The sequence below is a fragment of the Podarcis pityusensis genome (assembly GCF_964106645.2).
Source record: "Podarcis pityusensis genome assembly, chromosome: 10".
Taxonomy (NCBI): domain Eukaryota; kingdom Metazoa; phylum Chordata; class Lepidosauria; order Squamata; family Lacertidae; genus Podarcis; species Podarcis pityusensis.
Genome location: NC_138035.1, coordinates 52,234,916 through 52,255,721, shown reverse-complemented (window position 1 = coordinate 52,255,721; position 20,806 = coordinate 52,234,916). Strand labels below are relative to the sequence as shown.

The window sequence follows — 20,806 nt, the reverse complement described above, 5'->3', positions numbered from 1 at the left end:
TTATTTGACTAAATTAAATTAAAAGGGGAACAATGTGTTACATTTAAAAGGGAGTGTGTTTTGTTCCCAGATTCTACGTAATTATATTTTCCATTTGCAATTTTCTTGTTAGCTGTACACTTTTGTACCATTATTGGACACTAAATAAAATAAAAAGGCACAATCCTTTAAGGCAGGGATAGGAAACTTTCTTTTCATTAAGAACTGGAGATCACGAGACAGGGCCTTTTCTGTGACTTCTCTGTGTGTATGTGCTTGCTCTCTTTCAACCATCCACTTTTTTTTCTCAGCCACCCACCCCTCTGTTTGCTTTGCCAGCACAGATATCAAGTTCTTTTCTTTCCTGAGAATAGAATGCCTTGAAATGTGGCCATAGTAATGGCTCATTTTAGAGGAACTGGAAGTCAAATGCTGCTTCTCTCATTGTCTTCTTCTCATCTCATTTGTCTCTCTGTGGTCTGGCTTTTCTGTTCCTCTTCCCTTTAACCAGCACCAGCCCTGATAGTGTGCAGCTGCTGCAAGCTGGGTTAGATAAGTCTATTTCTAGGACAATCTGCCAACTTTTAAGGCTATAGCATTCCTGTTTTCAAGCACATGAAAACCTCTTTTTATACACTTATCATATTTTTAAAGAATATATTTATTTCTAAGAAAAAAATGTTTGCATTGCATCCTAACCATTTTTCAGTATACAGAGATAACATATCATTACATAGTGAAACCTATAATAATAATCATGTTGATCTCATGCCATTCCTACACTAAAAGAGGACAATTTCTTATAAAATTATATTGACATGGATATTGTCCTCAGCTCATTATAATCTGAAACATTTCCTTTTTGCTTGTTGCATGACAGAAAGTTCTCTGGTTTCTGAAGCAATCCTCTTTTATTTTATATGCAGAGTTTGTCATTGAATATGAAGATGCCATGCGTGAACCAGGGATATGGAACTACCTGACAGAAATCTCTGGGATCCTGACAACTGTACAGTTAAAACTGTCACCATATGTTAACTATTCATTTCGTGTAATAGCTGTCAATGACATTGGAAATAGCCAACCAAGTGAAGCCTCTGAACAATACTTTACAAAAGCTGCAAGTAAATAAACGCTATCACTTACAATTATCAGCTTAGACCATAGATAGTACTGAATTATTTGGGATGGGTAAAGAGTTTACTCAAATATAAATATTTAACTTCTAGAGCCGGATGACAATCCTACTGGGGTTCAAGGGATTGGATCAGAACCTGATAATTTGGTGATCATGTGGGAGGTAAGGATATATACATTTTTTAAGAGTTTGAACCCTTTCAGAATTTGAACCCAAAGAAGGTGTCCTCTTTGGGCTCCAGGGAGGGTCTCATCACAAGCTGCAGGGCAGTGGGACTTTGTTGAGGCTGCTCAGCCTCCCCACCTAACATCTGACGTGTGGGGTAGCGTAGCAGCAGTTGCTTACCCACGTGTCAGCTGAGCAGCCTCAACAAAGCCCCACTGCCCCTCTGGCTCATGAGGAGAACCTCCCCAGTGCCTGAAGATGGTGTCCTCTTTGAGCTCTAGGGAGGATCTTCCCATGTGCTGAAGCTTTGCTTAGGCTGCTCAGCTGCTGCACAGGAAACCTTCCCCATCCATCAGCTGAGCAGCTCACCATAGCCCCGCTACACCTCTGGCTTGCAAGGAGACCCTCCCCAGAGCCCAAAGAGGACGCTTTCTTCAGGCTCTTGGGAGGGTCTCTTCATGAGCCACAAGGACTCTCCAGGGTGCTCCCCAGTTCCGGTTTACTGGTGTGGCACATGTGTGCAGTTGCACGCAAGTAGATCACACACAAGTGGGAAGTTTCCTGTATAAGAATAAAATTTCACTAAATTAAATAAAAAGGGGAACAATGAAACTGCCCAAGATTTCTGAAAGGGTTTGGTTGGAAATATCTAACTATGCAAGCAATAAGTTTAATACATTTCACAGGAAGCACCTGATTAAATTGGCATATTGTGGAATTCTTCAAACCAAGGTCATTGGTTTTATATAATTCTTGTCTTATTTTCTGTATTTTCTTTAAATGCAGTAGCTAACTATAAATATCTTCTTTTTCGCTTTCCATTTTAGCCCTTAAAGCATTTTCAGTCCAACGGTCCAGGGCTCCAGTACAAAGTCAGTTGGCGGCAGAAGGATGGCGACGATGATTGGACATCTGTTACAGTTGCAAATGTATCCAAATATATTGTGTCTGGTACACCGACCTTTGCTCCTTACGAGATAAAAGTGCAGGCGTTAAATGACTTGGGACTTGCTCCAGAACCAACAACAACAATTGGACATTCTGGGGAAGATTGTAAGTTGATTTTTTTAAAATTAGTTTTTGCAATAATCCTTGCTGCGAGGGCTATACATTTATCGCAATGCACTGAAGCTTTGGTACTAATTACATTATGGTGCAATATATAGATTCACAACCAAATTTCTAGACTTCTGAAGTGTCATGAGTGTGTGTAAGTTGCTCTAACCTGAGATTCATTGAATTTTCTCCAACAGTACCAATGGTTGCTCCAGGCAATTTGCAGGTACAAGTTGTAAACAGCACCTTAGCAAAAGTGCAATGGGATCCAGTTCTGTTAAAGTATGTCCGAGGTCATCTACAGGGATACAAAGTAAGTTAACCATTGTAGCCTCTTAAATAATATTTACTCTTTGTTTATATCTTTGGGGTGGAAACTTCCAGCTATGAGTTCTGAACTCTAAATATTAAAGCTTATCTCTTCTTATAGCAGCCTGTTTCAATTTCATCAGCCAGTATTTGATTGAAATAGCTGTTCTGTCAGCTTCCATGTGATTAAAGTAACTGCTGAAGCCATTGTGTTTCACTTTCTAGAAGAAAGGCCATTAGTTCATTTCTGTCAAATACGATTTTTAGCCTGACTGCTGATATCCTTTACCCTTAAGTGCTTCCAGAAAAGTGTGACGTGAATGGTTCTGAAAATTAATATAGCATGACTCAACCAGGGATTATTCTTTCTAGTACAACTAGCATTAGGGGGGAAATCAGCAGGCTTGAATAGTTATTTTTTTCTACTGCTAATAATTGTGAATTCTACCTTCTCATACCAGCATATTAGATAAAACTTAAAACAATTCACTTTATAAATAATGTTCTGCATAAACCTGGCAGGTACTGTGTTATCAAATACTATCATCCTCCTGTGCCACTAAATCACTTCAGATTGTTTCTGATAAACCTTTTAAAGTAATAAAAATAAAGGTGAATGCAACATATATGCCGTGTAATTGTCATGGGCTAAATAAATTAAATCACACCCCGTAACCACAGACGAACATGAACAGTCTTGAAAGCAATTGATTAAAAGGATCTGTTGGTGGGGTTTATGGGCTTTATGTCCAAATAAACATGCATAGGATTGCATATATCCAAATAAGCATGATAGCCATGTTCAAATATATAAAAGGATGTCACATAGAGGAGGGAGAAAGGTTGTTTTCTGTTGCTCCAGAGAAGCAGACACAGAGCAATGGATCCAAACTACAAGAAAGAAGATTCCACCTAAACATTAGGAAGAACTTCCTGACAGTAAGAGCTGTTCGACAGTGGAATTTGCTGCCAAGGAGTGTGGTGGAGTCTCCTTCTTTGGAGGTCTTTAAACAGAGGCTTGACAACCATATGTCAGGAGTGCTCTGATGGTGTTTCCTGCTTGGCAGGGGGTTGGACTCGATGGCCCTTGTGGTCTCTTCCAACTCTATGATTCTATGATTCTATGTTTAGACTTTTGTATGCCTCACTAAAAGAGCCTCAGAACCCTAAATTGCATGTCAGAAACCTTTATCATAGTATGTTGCAAACCAGAGAAGCAGTGGATAAATATTTTTTAAAAAAATATATTTAATTTTTAGATTTACTATATGAAAGTGGAAAGTTTATCTGGAAGAATTAACCAGCATGTCGAAAAAAAGGCACTGTCTTTTCCTGGAAATAAGACGCATGGAATGTTGCCAGGACTGGAGCCATATAGCACTTACAAATTGAATGTTAGAGTGGTTAATGGAAAAGGAGAAGGACCAGCAACCCCTGATGAAACATTTAAAACTCCCGAAGGAGGTATGCAGTTAGAAAACAATAAAGCTACTCTATTTGCATTTAATGTTTCAAATGCATTTTACATTCTGGAAAATCATAATCCTAGCAATGATCACTAGAATTTCTTGAGTAAAACATGAATCAGATAAGAACGTGGGTCTTACATTGTTCCATTGCCTAATCAGTATTACATTGTGTAAAAGGTGGAAGTAAATGTAGGGCTCATTTACACTGGCTTGTATTTTAATTTTATTTAATTGTAGTTAATAATGGTGGTGGTGGTGGCGGCAGCAAGTTTGTTACTTATTATCTTTAATATGTGTCATTTTATCATCTTAAAAGTTCCGAGCGCACCCTCCTTTTTGAAGATTACCAATCCAAATCTGGATTCCCTCACTTTGGAATGGGGACCACCTTCTCATCCAAATGGTGTTGTGGTAGGATATATACTAAAGTTTCAACCAAGTGAGTAAACAGATGTTTTTCATTTCTCAAAACACATGCTTACTGAATAGTTAATAGCAGCTTCTTAAGTTGATAATATATCTTTGTAGGCAGCAGATTCAGGTAGGTAGCCGTGTTGGTCTGATGCAGTCGAAATATATAATAATGATGATGATGATGATGATGTCCAGTAGCATTGTAGAGACCAACTAAGTTTGTTCTTGGTATAAGCTTTCATTATTTTTTTATATATTTTGTAGGGAACAGTTTATTAAAAATGCTTCAAATGGGAATGGGCAATGCTAAATCAAATCTGTCGACTTTTAAAACTTCCATTGTATTCCACTTCTGCATTCTTGGTGTCCCGTTCGTATAGAAAGCAGGTTGCATGATAGCACTTCTCTCTCTCTCATGCAATCTGGCATCGTGTGGTTTTGGAATGCCACCTGATGGTTGAAGGCAAAATCACTGCTCAAAATCGCTACCTCCTCCCATCAGCCTTCAGTTTTGATTCATGGCTGATTTATTTTTTTCAAAGCACTCCACTATGCTTGTTTCAGCTTTAGGTTTTCCATGTTTGTATGGTCTGTCTGTCTGAGTTAACCTTGCCCAGCCCTCCACAACTGTTGGTGTGCTTCTTCATTTAAAAATAATAATAAAGTTCTTTCCCACTCCATTCCCTTTCAGCTTGTCCCATCAAACGTTTTCTGCTTTTCCAGCATCTGTCACACTCCCTCCAATTTTTTAAATTATTTTTTTAGCCTCTGTTTTCCTCCCTGCTTGCCTTGGCTACAGCCTTAGAGGCATGAAGAAGATAACACACAAATCCATGACTTTCCACGGTACCAGAGAGCAATGCTGCATAATTCAATTTTTACCTAGGGCTGCTGAAAAACATACTGCTTAGTGTGCCAAAACATGTGTGCCATATGGCTACATAGAATCATAGAATTGTAGAGATGGAAGGGACCCTGAGGATCATCTAGTCCACCCCCTGCAATGCAGGAATATGCAGCTGTCCCATAGAAGGATCAAGCCTGCAATCTTGGTGTTATCAGCACCATGCTCTAACCACCTGACCCATCCATGGTCACGTGATTAAGGGAGTTTACTAATTCAATATATGTAGTAAAATCTGGTGCAATGCTTTTTGATGCAACAGTTATGTGCTTCCAAACAACTACTTAACTATATTATTTGTGCTGTCTTTCAACAGTTAATAACACACATGAATTAGGCCGCTTGGAAGAGATCAGTATACCAGCCAATGAGACCAGCCTGATATTAAGCAACTTAAATTACAGCACTCGATACAAGTTTTACTTCTACGCACAGACATCAGTTGGAGCTGGAAGTCAAATAACAGAGGAGGCAGTAACAATTATGGATGAAGGTAAGATGGGTATGTATAAAGAACGTCCACTTACATTTGAATAATTGTGCTATTTTGCTCTCTCTAAAAATAAGGGAAATTGGCTATCTGTAGTTGGAGAATTGTCTCTATGGTTTTGGTTTTCAAAAATTTGGTGCTCTTAGAACTGCTGTAATGTTTACCCCTAGAAAAGCTGTGCATAATTGTTTTACAAGGGACTTGCATATGCATATAGTCACTTATATCTACTGTGTCATGCTAAACTATGCTTTTTAAATTGTCACATAGCTTTCCAGGCACCATAGCTGGGCTATGGTCACACGAAATTCACTCTAAAATGGCTATATGATCATCTTGCAGCTGTCTGTATTTTATGAAATGGTTTCCTTGCTTCCCACTGCCCAATGAAAACAAGACTTTAGGTCATATCTGGATTGCACTGATTTTAGAGATTTAATGTCTACTTTTAGCATTTATACTTACTGCAGTCCTGAGTGATTCAGTCAGAGCTGCCTCCCCACCAGTATGGAATGGGGACTTACATTAAACCACTGTGGATTGTGCAGTTCCACGTGGGTGTTTTTCCTTTGCGAGTACAGATATACCCTGTGGGGAGAAATCTCTACCTGAAATATATATTGTTACGCATACTCTACAATACTCAACCAAGTGCACAGAAAGTTGCCATTTGGGCCTGCCATTTGCTTTCGTAGCTTAATCATTGGGACGTATTTGAGCAGGTTGCTTAGGCATTGGTTGCGACTATTTGCCCCCGGTGGGGACAGACTGACGTTTCTCAAGCCTGTGAAAGTCAGAAAAGGGGAATACATTTTGGGGATAGCGACGGAGCAGGGAACCTGCCCTCAGCCCCCCCCCCAAATGCAACCAGGGGCTCTTGCATGGCCCTAGCCCCTTGACAAGGTTCGGACAAAAGCAATGGTGAGCCCCTGTATTGCTTTAACGGAATACCCTTGCAGCAGCAGCATTAGAGGGGCAGGCACAGCCAATCCATGCCCCTCAACCAACCAAACCAAAAACCAATGCCTAACCGCAACCTTACAAGTTGTGACGATTTGCTACACAGTAGGCAAAAACCAAATGGCACCAGCCAATCAGCCAAATGGACAAAATTCCTACCGGGCCCCTGCCCCAAGAGCAGACAACCCCATAACAGGCATAGCAAGGTCAATGCGAACAACCCTAAATATAGGGGGGGGGGACGGGCAATCCGATGCCCGGAGCGAAAAGAGGAAGCTCTACGCTTCGTGCAGGGAGTTTTAACGTTTCTAGCTGTCAATCACAAAATGGCAACATTAACTTCTTCCCAACAAGGGAAGCCCAATCACAACAGTGGCCAATGATCAATTGGCCCGCCCCACAATTTTGGAGTGTCTTGTCGGCCCCCACCGCAACACGTGCTCTCCATGAAGGAGAACACGCTATACTGCAGCTGTCTATGCAGTATTATACCCCAAATATAATGCATTGTGTTTTGTATCAGTTTTCTAGTTTTGGCCGCTGCATTAGGATCCTTAATTAAAGCCTCTTCTGTGGGTATAATACTTTCCTCTGAATCCCTGCCCTGAATCTAATAGTATCCAAAACAGGGATTAAAGCCAAAACCAAACATAGCATAACAAGTAAGATGCTAAGCAGTGGCAAGTTACAAGTGAAAGAAACTATAAAGTGACCTTCCCTCAGAAAGCAAGTTTTTGAAGATGCCAGACTAAAAGCATCATAAAAACTGGCAAACAGAGGAAAGTAATGCTGGTCACTTAGAAAAGATAAGAAAAAGCTGCCAGGCAAGTCTTTTATTTGGACCAAGCAACCTACAATTGTCCTAAGTTTGGCAGAACAAGGAAGTGTCTTTATTCTGGAAAACTGCTGTAGTGTGTGTGTGTGCACATGCATGCACACCTATGATTTAACTTAACTGCACATTAATAAATTATAAGACAAAATGATAAGTGGTTAAGAAAGGTATTTTTTTTTAAAAAAAATGATAGTAGGTGAAACAAATGCATGATTATGAGGCTTTGTTTTTAAAACCACTCTTTAGTGTGAGTGTTTAACTTCTTATTCACTTCTTCTAATATTTTAACTGCATGCCTTTGTGCTTTAATATATATGTGTAGATTTCTACTATAGATAGATAGATAGATAGATAGATAGATAGATAGATAGATGATAGATAGATAGATATGCTTCTTTTGTTGTACCTAATTATGTAGTGTCCTTTTATTTTCTTCCACTTATGCTGGTATTCTTCCGCTTGACCTAAGTGCAGGTAAAGATGAGCATGAATTGTATGGATTTTTGCAGATTCTAAATTCAGTTTCTTTAAAAAGAAATCATCCTGTAAAAGTGAAAGGAACAATGCAATTCATTAAAGGAGAGTGTTGCGCTGATAGAGGGAATGTTTATTGGACATCCATCAATTTCTTTAACATAGTACCTGTCTTATTGCTTCAAAAAGCATACGTGTATGTACTGTCTTTCATGACAATCCATTAGACAGGCTCTGAGGAGGAGGCAAGTTTGTGCTACAGGGAGGAGCTCATTTTTCTATCACTAAGGCTGCTTTGTGGCAATAATGATAGCTGGCAGGTTTCTCCTCCTTCAGAACCTCTGAGAATGCCTCTGCTAACAATGGTGGGGGGGAAGTAAAGGCTTCCCTCCTCAATTAATTCAAGCATTGGTGAGATCTAGTGTCATGTGTTTATTGGTCACACCGAGCTTTCAGATGGCTGTGTCCTGTAGAAGCAAAGTGGGCTAGTATATTGCAAATAAAGTGGAAGCAAAGATGGTGTTAAATAAAATTCACTTTTCAAATACACAGACATGTACAGTCAGTTCATTGAATGCTATATTTTGCTTACTCGTTTTCAGTATTCCTTTCTCCTTATATGTGTGGCTTTAATAAACACACAGAGAGGATAGTTTCATGACCATTTTGGTTCCTATTATCTATTGCTATATTGGAGAGTTTTATGTTATCTGTTCATAGGCTGACCTGTTAAATGTGCTGTTTGGTTCACAGTTTATAGAACTTATTAGCTGTAAGTTAAGATGGCTGTTATTATTAGCATAAGAAAGTGAAATATAAACAATAATTGGAGAAATGGTAATCAATATTACTATCTAAAGAGTAGTATAGCACTGTGATGTTGGATTAAAGCATCATGGATTAAAACATCATAATGTTGAATTACACCCTGTAGAATTTCAAATAAAACTTTCAGAGAATCTGGACACATCAGCCTATTTCTGACTCATGTCAGTTTCCCCCATGTATATATTCATAAATTCATTCCACAGCATTATTCTCTATTTTTTTAAAGCTCATATAGAAAATTCTGATTTAAGTTTATACTTAAACACATAATGAAACACAATATACATATAAACTACATGTTAGCCTAAAATTTGCATTGTTTTATGAATCTGGATACTTTCTTGAAGTGAGAACTGTATCGCAAAATTCAGAAATTATATTCCTGCTCTTGGATTGGTCTAGGAGGTCCTAATTAGGTCAGTTTGCTTAAAGATGTGGTCTACATGAGATTCCCACCTATCCTTACTTGTTGTGTTGAAACACTTCAACGAAATACGATTACAAATATCAAAACAATTTCATGCAGAAATTATTTGGTATATTGTGCTGACATGTTATGTAGCAGTTTGATAGCATACAACCACAACATACCGTACTTGCTCTGGTACATCCATAAATTAATGTTGTAGTTTTTACTGAAATAGATGGTTGTCATTGTTGGTATTTTGCCTATTTATATGAATTAACTGGCTATTTAACTTGGTTAATAAAAAAAATAAAGCTATATAGATATGTAGATTATTAACTGAAGCAGAGGATAACAGCAGCAACAACAACAATGGTAATAAGCCACTCTGGGCAGCTCCCAACAGAATATTAAAAACACGATAAAACATCAAACTTTAAAAACTTCCCTAAACAGGGCTGCCTAAAAGTCAGATAGTTGTTCATTTCCTTGACATCTGATGGGAGGGCATTCCACAGGGTGGGCACCACTACGAAGAAGGCCCTCTGCCAAGTTCCCTGTAAACTCACTCAGAGCTGGACCTCAGTGTCTGGGCTGAACGATGGGGGTGGAGATGCTTGGCCCAGGTATACTGGGCCAAGGCCTTTTAGGCTGAATGTTAGCGTTTCATCATCCAAAAATTTTAGAACTCCCCATTTCTTCCTGTTCTTACCAACATACAGGGGTATTTCACCTGTTCATAATACAATCATCAGATTATATATTGGGGTGGGAGGAACCACATTGGCAAAGATGACAATTCTTTGTTTTCCTGGAAAATAATAATAATAATAATAATAATAATAATAATAAGTGTAAAAGTAAATAAATAATTCCATATGCCGCCCATCTGACTGGGTTGCCTCAGCCACTCTAAGTGGCTTCCAGCAAAATATAAAAACACAATAAAACATCAAACGTAAAAACATTCCATATACAGGGCTGCCTTCAGCTGTCTTCTAAAAGTCATACAATTGATTATCTGTTCAAGATCTGATTGAAGGGTGTTACACAAGATGGGTGCCGCTACCAAGAAGGCCCTCTGCCTAGTTCCCCGTAACTTTACTTCTTGCAGTGAGGGAACCGGCAGAAGGTCGTTGGAGCTGGACTTTACAGTGGTGCCTCGCAAGACGAAATTAATCCGTTCCGCGAGTCTCTTCGTCTTGCGGTTTTTTCGTCTTGCGAAGCACGGCTATTAGCGGCTTAGCGGCTATTAACAGCTTAGTGGCTTAGCGGCTATTAACGGCTTAGCGGCTTTAAGAAAAAGGAAACAAACTCGCAAGAACTCGCAAGACGTTTCGTCTTGCGAAGCAAGCCCATAGGGAAATTCGTCTTGCAGAACGACTCAAAAAACGGAAAACTCTTTCATCTAGCGAGTTTTTCGTCTTGCGAGGCATTCGTCTTGCGGGGCACCACTGTACCTTCTTTGTTAGATTACCGGTACTCCAAGAGAAGCGTTTCAAAAATCTCAGTTCTCCATAAATTTCTCTCTGTGCCTAGAGCATGAACAGATTCATTTTTGATTTTGCTCTGAATGCATCTCTGCAGAGTGGAGCACAGTTCACGAATGTGCTAACTGACTGGTAACAGTGTGTTGCATCATCATGTAAACTGTTATTTTGGGGGAAGCAAAGATTAGTCTTCAGACATTTTCAAAAAATCAGTCAGAATTAAGTCCTCTTTCTTGAAGGAATAATATCCAATTGTGTTTTGCTGCAACTTCCTTTAATTTTGCATATCTGTTGCATTACCAAAAGGTATCTGTTTTGCAAGTTCGTCAAGGAAGGTTCCTATTTTTGAATACCTAGAACTTACACAGGCTCAAAGTAGGGCGATTCTATATTTTGTTTTGCAAACTGGGAGCTTCCTTCTTTTCTGGATCAAGCAGCAGTAAATGTGTGCTGCCACAGAGAGCAGGAAGTTGATTTCAGTTCCAGAAGCTGGGTGATGGACCATTGTGGGGGGGTGGATTAGCACAATCTTTTAAAAATAAAAAACTCTGATCTTTCCCCTGACAGGTTTTTCAGCATTGTTTCCAGGGGGAAAGAAATGCATGGTGTTTCATTCCTCAAATGGTTTTGCATGCTGAATAATGTTTGAGAACATGTTGTGAATTAACCACATAGAACCCACAGAGGTGCTGAAGAGGCATCACTTTACCTTACCTTTTAACAGCTAAGGTTTTCATTTTATGAAACCCACCTCTTTTGCTGAATTTATGCTGTTCTTTTATGATGGAAACTGTTTTATGATTTTTACTGCTTATCTGTGTTTATTATTGTTTATTACATTGCTGTAACCCACCCGAGGTGAAGGGTGGGTAAAAAAACATACAAATAATTAATAAAGTAACGAACACAACCTACCATGCACTTCAGCTATAAAATCCTTCTTTACTACTTGGTCATCTCTGGGATTGCACAGGTTGTACCGTTGCAGTTCTTGATGGGTGCCTCCTTGTGATAAAAGCCTATGTTCATCAGAGTGATGAATGAATGATTATTAGCCTTTCAAGATAGCTATAACTATTATTATTATTATTGATCTGCATTTTAATAATGATTTTATGTGCTTGTTTTCCTTTTGCAACTTGTTCTCCTATTGTATCAAGTAAAATGTCTTTAAAAGAACCTGCATGGGTGTCCATTTATGTATGTGTTGTGTTGACTTAACAGGTAAGATGGTGCTGTGATGTACGAAACATTTTTACTCTGTAAAAATATTTTCACTGTTTGTTTTCCTCTTTCCTGCTCTCTCTGATGAAGAAAATTCAAAGAACCCTTTTGAAACCCCTTTTTGAAACCTTCCCTGTTATGCATACTGTACCACGGACGGATTTAGGGTGGCAAGACTGGTTCCCCTGCACAGGGCACCGAGCCGAGGGGGTGCCTTCCTGCTTCCTCCCCAAAGCCTAAGTAAGTGCTTGCTTCAGGAAGGAGACACGAGGGCTTTGACAGGGTCCCTCCAAAAGCCTAGTTAGTGCTTGCCCAACTCTGCGAAGTAGGGCTCCAGGACCCTGCCAGAGCCTTGTGCCTCCATCCCAAAGCCTGGTGCCTCACTTAGCCAATTTGGGAAGCTGCTGCAAGGGCCGGGAGGGCATCAAACTTTGGCCTTGCACAGGGCACCATATTACCAGGGTCCACCCAAACTATACCTCCCAACCTATAAGGGGAATGATATTTATCTTATGGATTCTAATGCCATTAAAACAGCTGAAGGCTGCAACGTTCCACAGAAAGAAACTGCAGGAAAGAAATTCAAGAATTACCAAAACAACATGAAAACAGAAAGTTATATTTCTGCGTGTCTTTATGGTTTTCCATCAATCTGTAGAATTACTGTCCATTTTGAGATGTTTGCTAGCCTTTTAGATGTGGCTAGCCTTTTAACTGAGAAGTAGAATTCATCAACATGCCTACTTATCTGGAAATGTCACACTGAATTTAATGGGGCATACTCTTAAATGAGTTGCATAGAATTAAACGGTTATATAGTTAGTTGTACTTCATAATAGACTAACATAGCATGCTTACTACCACGTCATATGCAATGTGCTAATCCTGTAGTCACTAATTCTCCAATGGTGCCAGAGTGGAACAGAACTTGGGGAATCACCTCCACTGGGTTACCAGGCAGGATCCTCTTTAATAATAATAATAATAATAATAATAATAATAAAGTACAACACCATGAGGAAGGGCTTCTCTTCAGCTTCCAGGCCTTACATTGTTGGCAGGCAAGACCATTGTTCAGAGAATCACAGACCTTTGTAACAATTTTGAAAATAGATTCCCCCCTCCCTTCCCTAATCCTTCTAGTTAGAAATTTGGATTGTATGTAGAAGGACAAAAAAAATCAAATTTGGGAAGGAAAAAAATGATACGTGAACCTGTTGTCCACTTCTGTTTATGGAGATTGTTCATATAGTTTGAGGAAATATAAAGACTGCATACTTTCCAGTTCCCCAACCTCAGGGCCACCAAAGCACTCCATGTTTTTATAACTTTGGTAAAATACATTATGGCCAAACAAGACATTTACTGTCTTTCTAAATGTGCCAGCTTATCAGGTGGCCCTCCTTGTCCCACCATAATTTTTTTTTGGAAAAAAACCAACAACACAAGGACACAGAGGCAGCGATAGCCACTCAGCAAAATGAGGAGAAGAAAATGGGGACAATAATAACTCTCATGGCTCTGATTTTCCACCTTTTCCTGTTTGGGCTTCACTGCAACCCTCCCTGGTGTATTAGGATGACCTACACATGGGGGTTTCTGCAAAGCAATGGAAGCAATTCATTGGCAGGTCAGATTTCATGGAAGAGCAACAGCTCAGGGATAGAGCATGTGAACATCCCCAGTTCAGTCTCCAGCATTTCAAGGTAGGGTTGAGAAGGACCTCCACCTGGAATCCTGGAGAACTACTGCCAGTCAGTACTGAACTAGATGAACCCAGTAGTCTGAGTCAGTGTAAGACTGTAAGACAGTTTCCTATGTTCCTATCCTTTCATGGTCATTCACGTACTGTTTCTGAACAGAGATTCGATCATAGAATTGTAGAGTTGGGAGGGAGTTGGAAGTCCAAACCTCCACAGTAATCTTCAGTGGGGACAGATCTGTCCATCCTCACAATGGTTAGAAGACAATAAAGTCTATAATGATAAGATGCCAGCTCACTATAAATGCAATACTGCTGTTTCCACAGCCTACAAAAGCTCCCCATCTGTGCGCAAAGCTGCAACCTCAAGATTCATGCACACCTTTGCTAGACATTATCAAATGATCATACTTGTAACAATGCATTATCCTAATGCCACATTTCGTAGAAGAAGGAGGCTTTGGGATAAAACAATTGAATCTCCCTGCTGTTTGGATACAAGAAAATTTGGTACACCTGAATTGAAGGCTACCCCACCGCAACTCCACTGCAGAGAGGGAAATATTGACATTGTCTATTCCCATTCTCAGTGATTCAAAGGTGGGGTAGTTTGCAAATAGGTAGATATAGAGAAACGGGATGCGGGTGGCGCTGTGGGTTAAACCACAGAGCCTAGGGCTTGCCAATCAGAAGGTGGGTGGTTTGAATCCCCACGATGGGGTGAGCTCCCGTTGCTCGGTCCCTGCTCCTGCCCACCTAGCAGTTCAAAAGCACATCAAAGTACAAGTAGATCAATAGGTCTCCGGCAGGAAGGTAAACGGCATTTCCGTGTGCTGCTCTGGTTCGCCAGAAGTGGCTTAGTCATGCTGGCCACATGACCTGTACACTGTACGCTGGCTCTCTCAGCCAATAAAGCAAGATGAGCGCCACAAGCCCAGAGTCGGCCACAACTGGACCTAATGGTCAGGGGTCCCTTTACCTTTACCTAGATATAGAGAAAAGCTACAGTTTTATTCTTGGAAGCCCATTCAGTATCTGTAGTGGGTTTAGATAGTTTGACTCTAGTAGGAAGTTCTTTTTCTTTGTTAATCATAGCAGTACATTAGCTCCAGTGTTTTCATGCTTGTTGTATTAGATCTACTAATACTATTAGTAGTTCATCGTAAAGTTCATCGTAGAAGCTTATCCAAACTCTTGTCACAGCCCAGGGGCTGAGGGGAAGCTCCTCCCCTTGGTTCCATTTTAAAGAGGACCATGCCTGGTAACCAAGAGGAGGGGCTTTCACTGAACTGAAGAGTGGTCCACCTGAGAATTGCAGCTAATGGGAATTCATGGTAAGTCCACATTTTTCATTTTCCCAAAAACGGAAACAAATCAAAATTCTATTTCTTAAGGTTCAGGTTAGGGAAGAAGTTAAAGCTGGATTGTACAAGATGCATGCAGCCTTTCATATTTTGCTCTGTTTTTCTTGTGTATTTAGTGCCGCCAGTGTATCCAGGGATCAAAAATGTTACGGCAGCTGCTGCTGAGACCTATGCCAATATCAGTTGGGAGTATGAGGGTCCAGTTCATGAGAACATTTATGTTGAATATGGTGTGGCAGGCAGTAAGAAGACATTTCATTGAATTCTTCCAAATGCTGTAATATATTTCAAAATATTTTAATAATAAGAAAATGGCCCAATATCGACTTACGTTTTCAAAAACTAGTTTTGCTTCTAAAAAACTGCAGCAAACTTTTTAATATGAAGTGCATAGAAGTGTGTACAAGCACACATTTGAATTAATGCCATTTTATTGTATTGTTTTAGGAATTAGAGCCAACAGCACTTAATAAAATGCCCCTAACTGAATGGACACACATGGAGCAGCACATAGAGTTTTCTATTGCAGCTACTAAATTCCTGTTGATCAGCTGTTTAGTAGGTGGTGACTGAATCAAACCCTTTCCCGCACCCCCAAACGGCAATTCAGCAGAATTTTAGCATTGTTTTGAAAAGCACACACAGCCCCAGAGGGAATTGCTCATGCAGAAACTGTGTGAATTGGTAGTTCCCCACCAAGCAGCATATATATGTGAGGAAGCACTGCTTCTGCATCTGCAGTTACTCCTCTTTCCCCACCTCACTCTGGTGAGAGTTGATGAGGCTGCCCATCATAGAGTACATTCAGTCTTATTAAGCACATACATATTTGTTGTGCTTGGAATTCTGTTATTAAAACCTCATTAATGCAATGCAGCTTCAGAGATACTTAACCTGAAAGGTTATGAAGCAAAATGCTTTAAACTACAGTATATTGAAACTGGGTTTTTTTGTGCCATTAAATTCATATGTAGCCAATTAGTCTTCATTAAAACTAGAAAGCCTGATTTTCTAAACATCTTCAGGGCAGCAATTTGATGCAACTATAACCCTAAAGTTAAATGCTTGATGCTTTGCTGGCAAAAGGTGTCTGCTTGTTTGCTTTCCTTTAGTTGCATTATGTCCATGAGGTTAAAATAGAATAGAATAGAGTCAGGAAGGACCAACCAGTACAGGAATCTTTTGCTCAATGTGGGGCTTGAACCCAAAACCCTGATATTAAGAGTCCAAAACCCTGATATACCTACTGAGCTATCCCCCAAAGGTCACTTTTTGGTGGTCAGGGCATATTTCTTGCCCCATTACATGAGAAGGAAAATAATGCCATCATCAGTCCCCAGTAAAGCCCAGTTTCACAGAAGCCTTGTGTAATTATACAATGTTTATCTTTCACATTTTTAATAAATCCTGAACAGAAAGATGTGAGAAGCATATCTGAATGGAAGGATTTTCACTCTTATTTCTGAGAAAGATGAACTAGGCGGAAGTGGGCAGTTCAATGAGCCACACAAATTCTGGTTATGAATGAATTCCTCCCCTTTTCTTTGCTTGATTGCTGAGAAATTAAGGAAAATGTAAAGAAAAATCTAAGTAGAAAATGTGCCTCTCAAAAATTTAGGGTTTTAACACCATTTTTCAAGAAAACAAAACTATAATAAAATCTTTGTGGCCATTTTAACGGTTAAAGCAACATATACTTTCCTCTAGCAGACTAATCAAAATGAATCTTTCACAATAGACGAAAAATGAGATTGTGACTGTTTCCAGGCTGATAGCTGCTGTAATAGAAAGAGAGGGAAATAAAGGCACCTTAAAGACTAATAAATATCTAACAGCGTAAGCTTTTGTGTACTGGAGTCCAGTTCATCAAATGCATGAAGTACTATTCTAAGTTGACAAGTATATACCTACATAGGGTTGGGAGCAGGTTATAAGCAGTATATATTTCATTATGAAATGAAATGCAAAAAGTACAAACTGTGACAATTACAGTATATCTTAAATGCACATAAAATCATTTGTGACTATACTATTCATAATTATTAATGTTGCTTTCTGAATAGAGCTTGTAATTATTTTACATCCATTTAAAGTCGGATATAATTATTGTAGTCTTCGGGGAGTTTTCAACTCATTCCCTTCCATTCTCACTCCTTACTGTTTGCACATGCACACACACACACACACACACACACACACACAGTGTCCTCTAGAAGTTGTTCGACTACAAACCCCAACAGCCCCAACCAGCATGACCAAAATTCAAGGAGGATTGTGATTTTACACCCTCTGGAGGGGTACCACATTGACTAAGGCTATATTAGTCCATTAAAGCACATACCATAATAAAAAAATATTAGGCTTTAAGGTGCCACAATACTCTTTGTCATTTAGCCTACAGTTTACCTATATATTGTATATTAGTAAATAACAGCAAAATGTTTTTGAGATGGAAATCTAAACTTTTGCCAAATGGCAGTAAGAAGTATAAGCATGAATTCAAGACAGTGAATTTAAATACTCCAATTGTTGTGTTCCTAAAAATTTTGTAGGCAAAGAAGATTTGAAAAAAGAAAATGTTAATGGTTCCCGGAACTTCTTTATGTTAAAAGGATTAACACCAGGAACATCATATAAAGTCCGGGTTGGTGCTGAGGGTCTTTCTGGTTTTAGGAGTTCAGATGCTGTGTTTGAGACAGGTCCAGGTGAGGCACACCATACCAATTCTGCTCTGAATTCAGAATTGTGATGTGTTAAGTGCTGGGAATCTGAAGTAGTGTTATGTTTGTATATTTATATATAAAATTATCCTTTTCTGCTCTACCCAAGGGAGAGCTAAAATGTGTGTCTCATACTCGCACCAGCATGTCTTTGGTATGCTTCATGAATTTGTTGGTTGTCTTTATCACTTTGCCATTTGTTGTAAGGAAGTATACATTTTTCACGGCTACTTTTGAGGGGCCCTTCTTAATGCTTTGTTTCTGGATTGTACATTTGTGTTAGCGAATAACTAAGTCTAAGGACATCGAACTCAGATTTTCAAACTGGTTCCTTCTAGTTTAAGGATCAATGAAAATGTATTAACTTTGTTGTTCTGATAGACCAAATGTATTAAAACCAAAATAAGTATAGTATTTGGCATGTTTTGTACTGAATCAAATGTAAGAAGGGAGATAAAGAGCTTCTTTCCATTTATCTTTATAAAACAGCAATAATTTAAAGAGGAAAATAATAGTCTCTGTTACCAATATTGATGTCATGTTGAATGGCATAATCATATGTTCTTTATGGAAGTGCTTAGGGGTTGTGCTGTCGGTACAGGCGTTTCATAAATTGTATATACACTGCAATATTTCAATAGCAATGCTAAGAACAAATGTTAATTTTATAAGGTGGAACAATTAGGAAGATACCAAAGAACCTGATAAAAAGGGCCAGTTTAAAAAGTTAAAATCATGTTCTCTGATTATATATGGGAGGAATGCAAAGTGCTCTTCTATGTGCAACCCCATGTGTTCAGAAAGGGTCCGGGAAAATGCCAGTACAGACGAATCCCCACTTCTGCGTGATCAACTCGGGTGTGACTGCCAGGAGCGCCAACTTTAGGGGGACCTGGGGCCCGAGCACCCACAAAAAAAATCTTGTGGGTGCTCAGCATCCACACTGCAGGGCCCCCTACACAACTTACAATGCCTTGCAAAGCACTGAAAGTCACGTCAGAGTCCTTGTGAGACCTCGGAACCTGACGTCCGGTGCCCCAGAGCTTCACTTCCACTTGTGGATATTTCTGGTACAGTACTTTTGATCTGGATTGGAGAGAGAGTGGCAAAAAGAGCATTTAAAATGTGTTTAGAGGGTGCTCCCCACTTACGCAATTTTCACATATGCACATGGGGTGCTGGAATGTAACCCCCTCATAAGTAGGGAGTCACCTGTACTCATAACATATGGTCAGCATTACCTATTCTGCAAGTACAAGCTGACAATAAGCTTAAATTCTAGACACACATTTCATTCTTCTCCACTGCCCTAGGCAATCAGTACTGTCTGGTTAAGGGGCTATCATGTTGTTTTGCATTATATATTTCCAATGTATGGCTGTTCGAAAAATTGTATGGCATTATGGTAAACTATGATGTCAGTGTATTTAGTATAGTCATAGTAAAATCATATGATCTGGTCTTAATTCAATTCCCTATGATACCTTTTATCAGTTTCCTTCTATGTTTATAGCAAAGCTGATAAAATTTAAACAGCAGCATTCACAGCTTTTTTATGTAGAAGTTAAGTGAAACTCTGGGGATAGGATGACACTTTTCTTGTGACTATTGCTGCAGAAGCCAACTGATTATGGGTGGGGGTGGGGATTTCACACCTACAAAGCTAAAACTAGACAGCAGATTTCCACAAAAATAGCTCATCTCCCAGATAAACACAAAAATAGCAAACCATTGAATCATATAATTGGAGAGGACCTTGGTGGTCAGGTAGGTGGCTTTACACCATTCATTGTCCTAAAGAACACTAAATGTCAGAACCTTTCTGAAGAGGTGTAGGTGCTCTGATGCAGTGTAGACAGCCCATACCACAGGACATGCAACCTATAGTGGGCCCTGAATGCTAGTGAACATGCAAGGGGAAGTCCTTGTTTAGAAGAACATCTCCTATAGTCCCTTGGACCTTTTCATGCTGTTAGTAGTGGAGAGAAGGTGTGGAGCTGCCTTGCCAGTTCCTTTCATCACCAAGGGAAGGGAAAAGGGGAGATGTGTTTTGGATAGTGCTGGGGACAGTTAAAGATGGGCAAGAAAGTAGCAGGAAGATAGTCAAGACAACTTCTTTCCATGCTCATGGATTGACTTGGTACAATTCTTCTGCATTTTCCTGAGTTTTATTTATAGGAAATGCAGAGAAAGCCAAACTGAAGAGAAGCATGGCAAGATAAATTACATTGCCATAATAAAGCAGCAAATTTTCATTCCTCAAACTAAATGGAATAATTCAGCATCTAAATTCTTGCTTAGTGACAATAAATATCAGTAGGTAAAATGGGGCAAGGCGAGGTGGTGGTGGTCTGAAACCCCAGATTAGACTCAAATCTACATAACATGTTTGTGGTCTCTGAAAGAGTTCTTGTTCATCATGATAAGACATTATTTCGTATTAAGTAAGCACAGTGCGGCCCGTTCCTATGTACTTGCAGCTTCTGTATTCACCAGGGGAAATTAGCAGTGTGCTTAAAGAAAACAATTTGTGCAACACAACTACAAAAGTTAATGTAAAAAAAAAAAAAAAACTTGGGAGGAATCCAGTTGATACCCTTGTGCTCAGAGAAGTGTTTTTGATCCAGTGGATGTATCTGCTAATGGAAGAAAAGTGATAGTGGTTATTTTATCCCTGTAGCCTCCAGTACATCTAAAAATGGGCTGCAGAGAGGAGCAGAGGAAAGGAGGAAACAGCTACAATTTCCTCTCTAGCTCATCCATTAACAGAGGCATTGCTGGATCAAAAGCACAAGGGTACCAGTTAGATTCCATCAACTGGGTTTTAGAAATGCATACTCCTTAGCAGGATAAACAGTATCCTTTTATGCAAGGAATAT

At 39.4% G+C, this 20,806-nt stretch overlaps 1 protein-coding gene across 19 annotated transcripts in view; it reads left to right on the top strand.

The window, feature by feature from the left end:
- The window catches only part of NRCAM (neuronal cell adhesion molecule), a 135,303-nt gene that overhangs the window by 92,349 nt on the left and 22,148 nt on the right, over positions 1 to 20,806 (top strand). For 9 of the 19 annotated variants that reach the window (XR_013990901.1, XM_081022283.1, XM_081022286.1 and 6 more), the window contains 9 exons: positions 906 to 1,103; positions 1,209 to 1,279; positions 2,110 to 2,335; positions 2,536 to 2,651; positions 3,907 to 4,111; positions 4,433 to 4,555; positions 5,751 to 5,936; positions 15,324 to 15,449; positions 17,760 to 17,912. Coding sequence is in view for 18 of the 19 variants with exons in the window: in XM_081022283.1 (XP_080878409.1) it covers positions 906 to 1,103; positions 1,209 to 1,279; positions 2,110 to 2,335; positions 2,536 to 2,651; positions 3,907 to 4,111; positions 4,433 to 4,555; positions 5,751 to 5,936; positions 15,324 to 15,449; positions 17,760 to 17,912 (1,404 nt within the window). In the remaining variant the exon portion in view is untranslated. The remainder of the gene's footprint in view (positions 1 to 905; positions 1,104 to 1,208; positions 1,280 to 2,109; positions 2,336 to 2,535; positions 2,652 to 3,906; positions 4,112 to 4,432; positions 4,556 to 5,750; positions 5,937 to 15,323; positions 15,450 to 17,759; positions 17,913 to 20,806) is intronic. The other 10 variants (XM_081022279.1, XM_081022274.1, XM_081022272.1 and 7 more) reach the window with 3 other exon arrangements.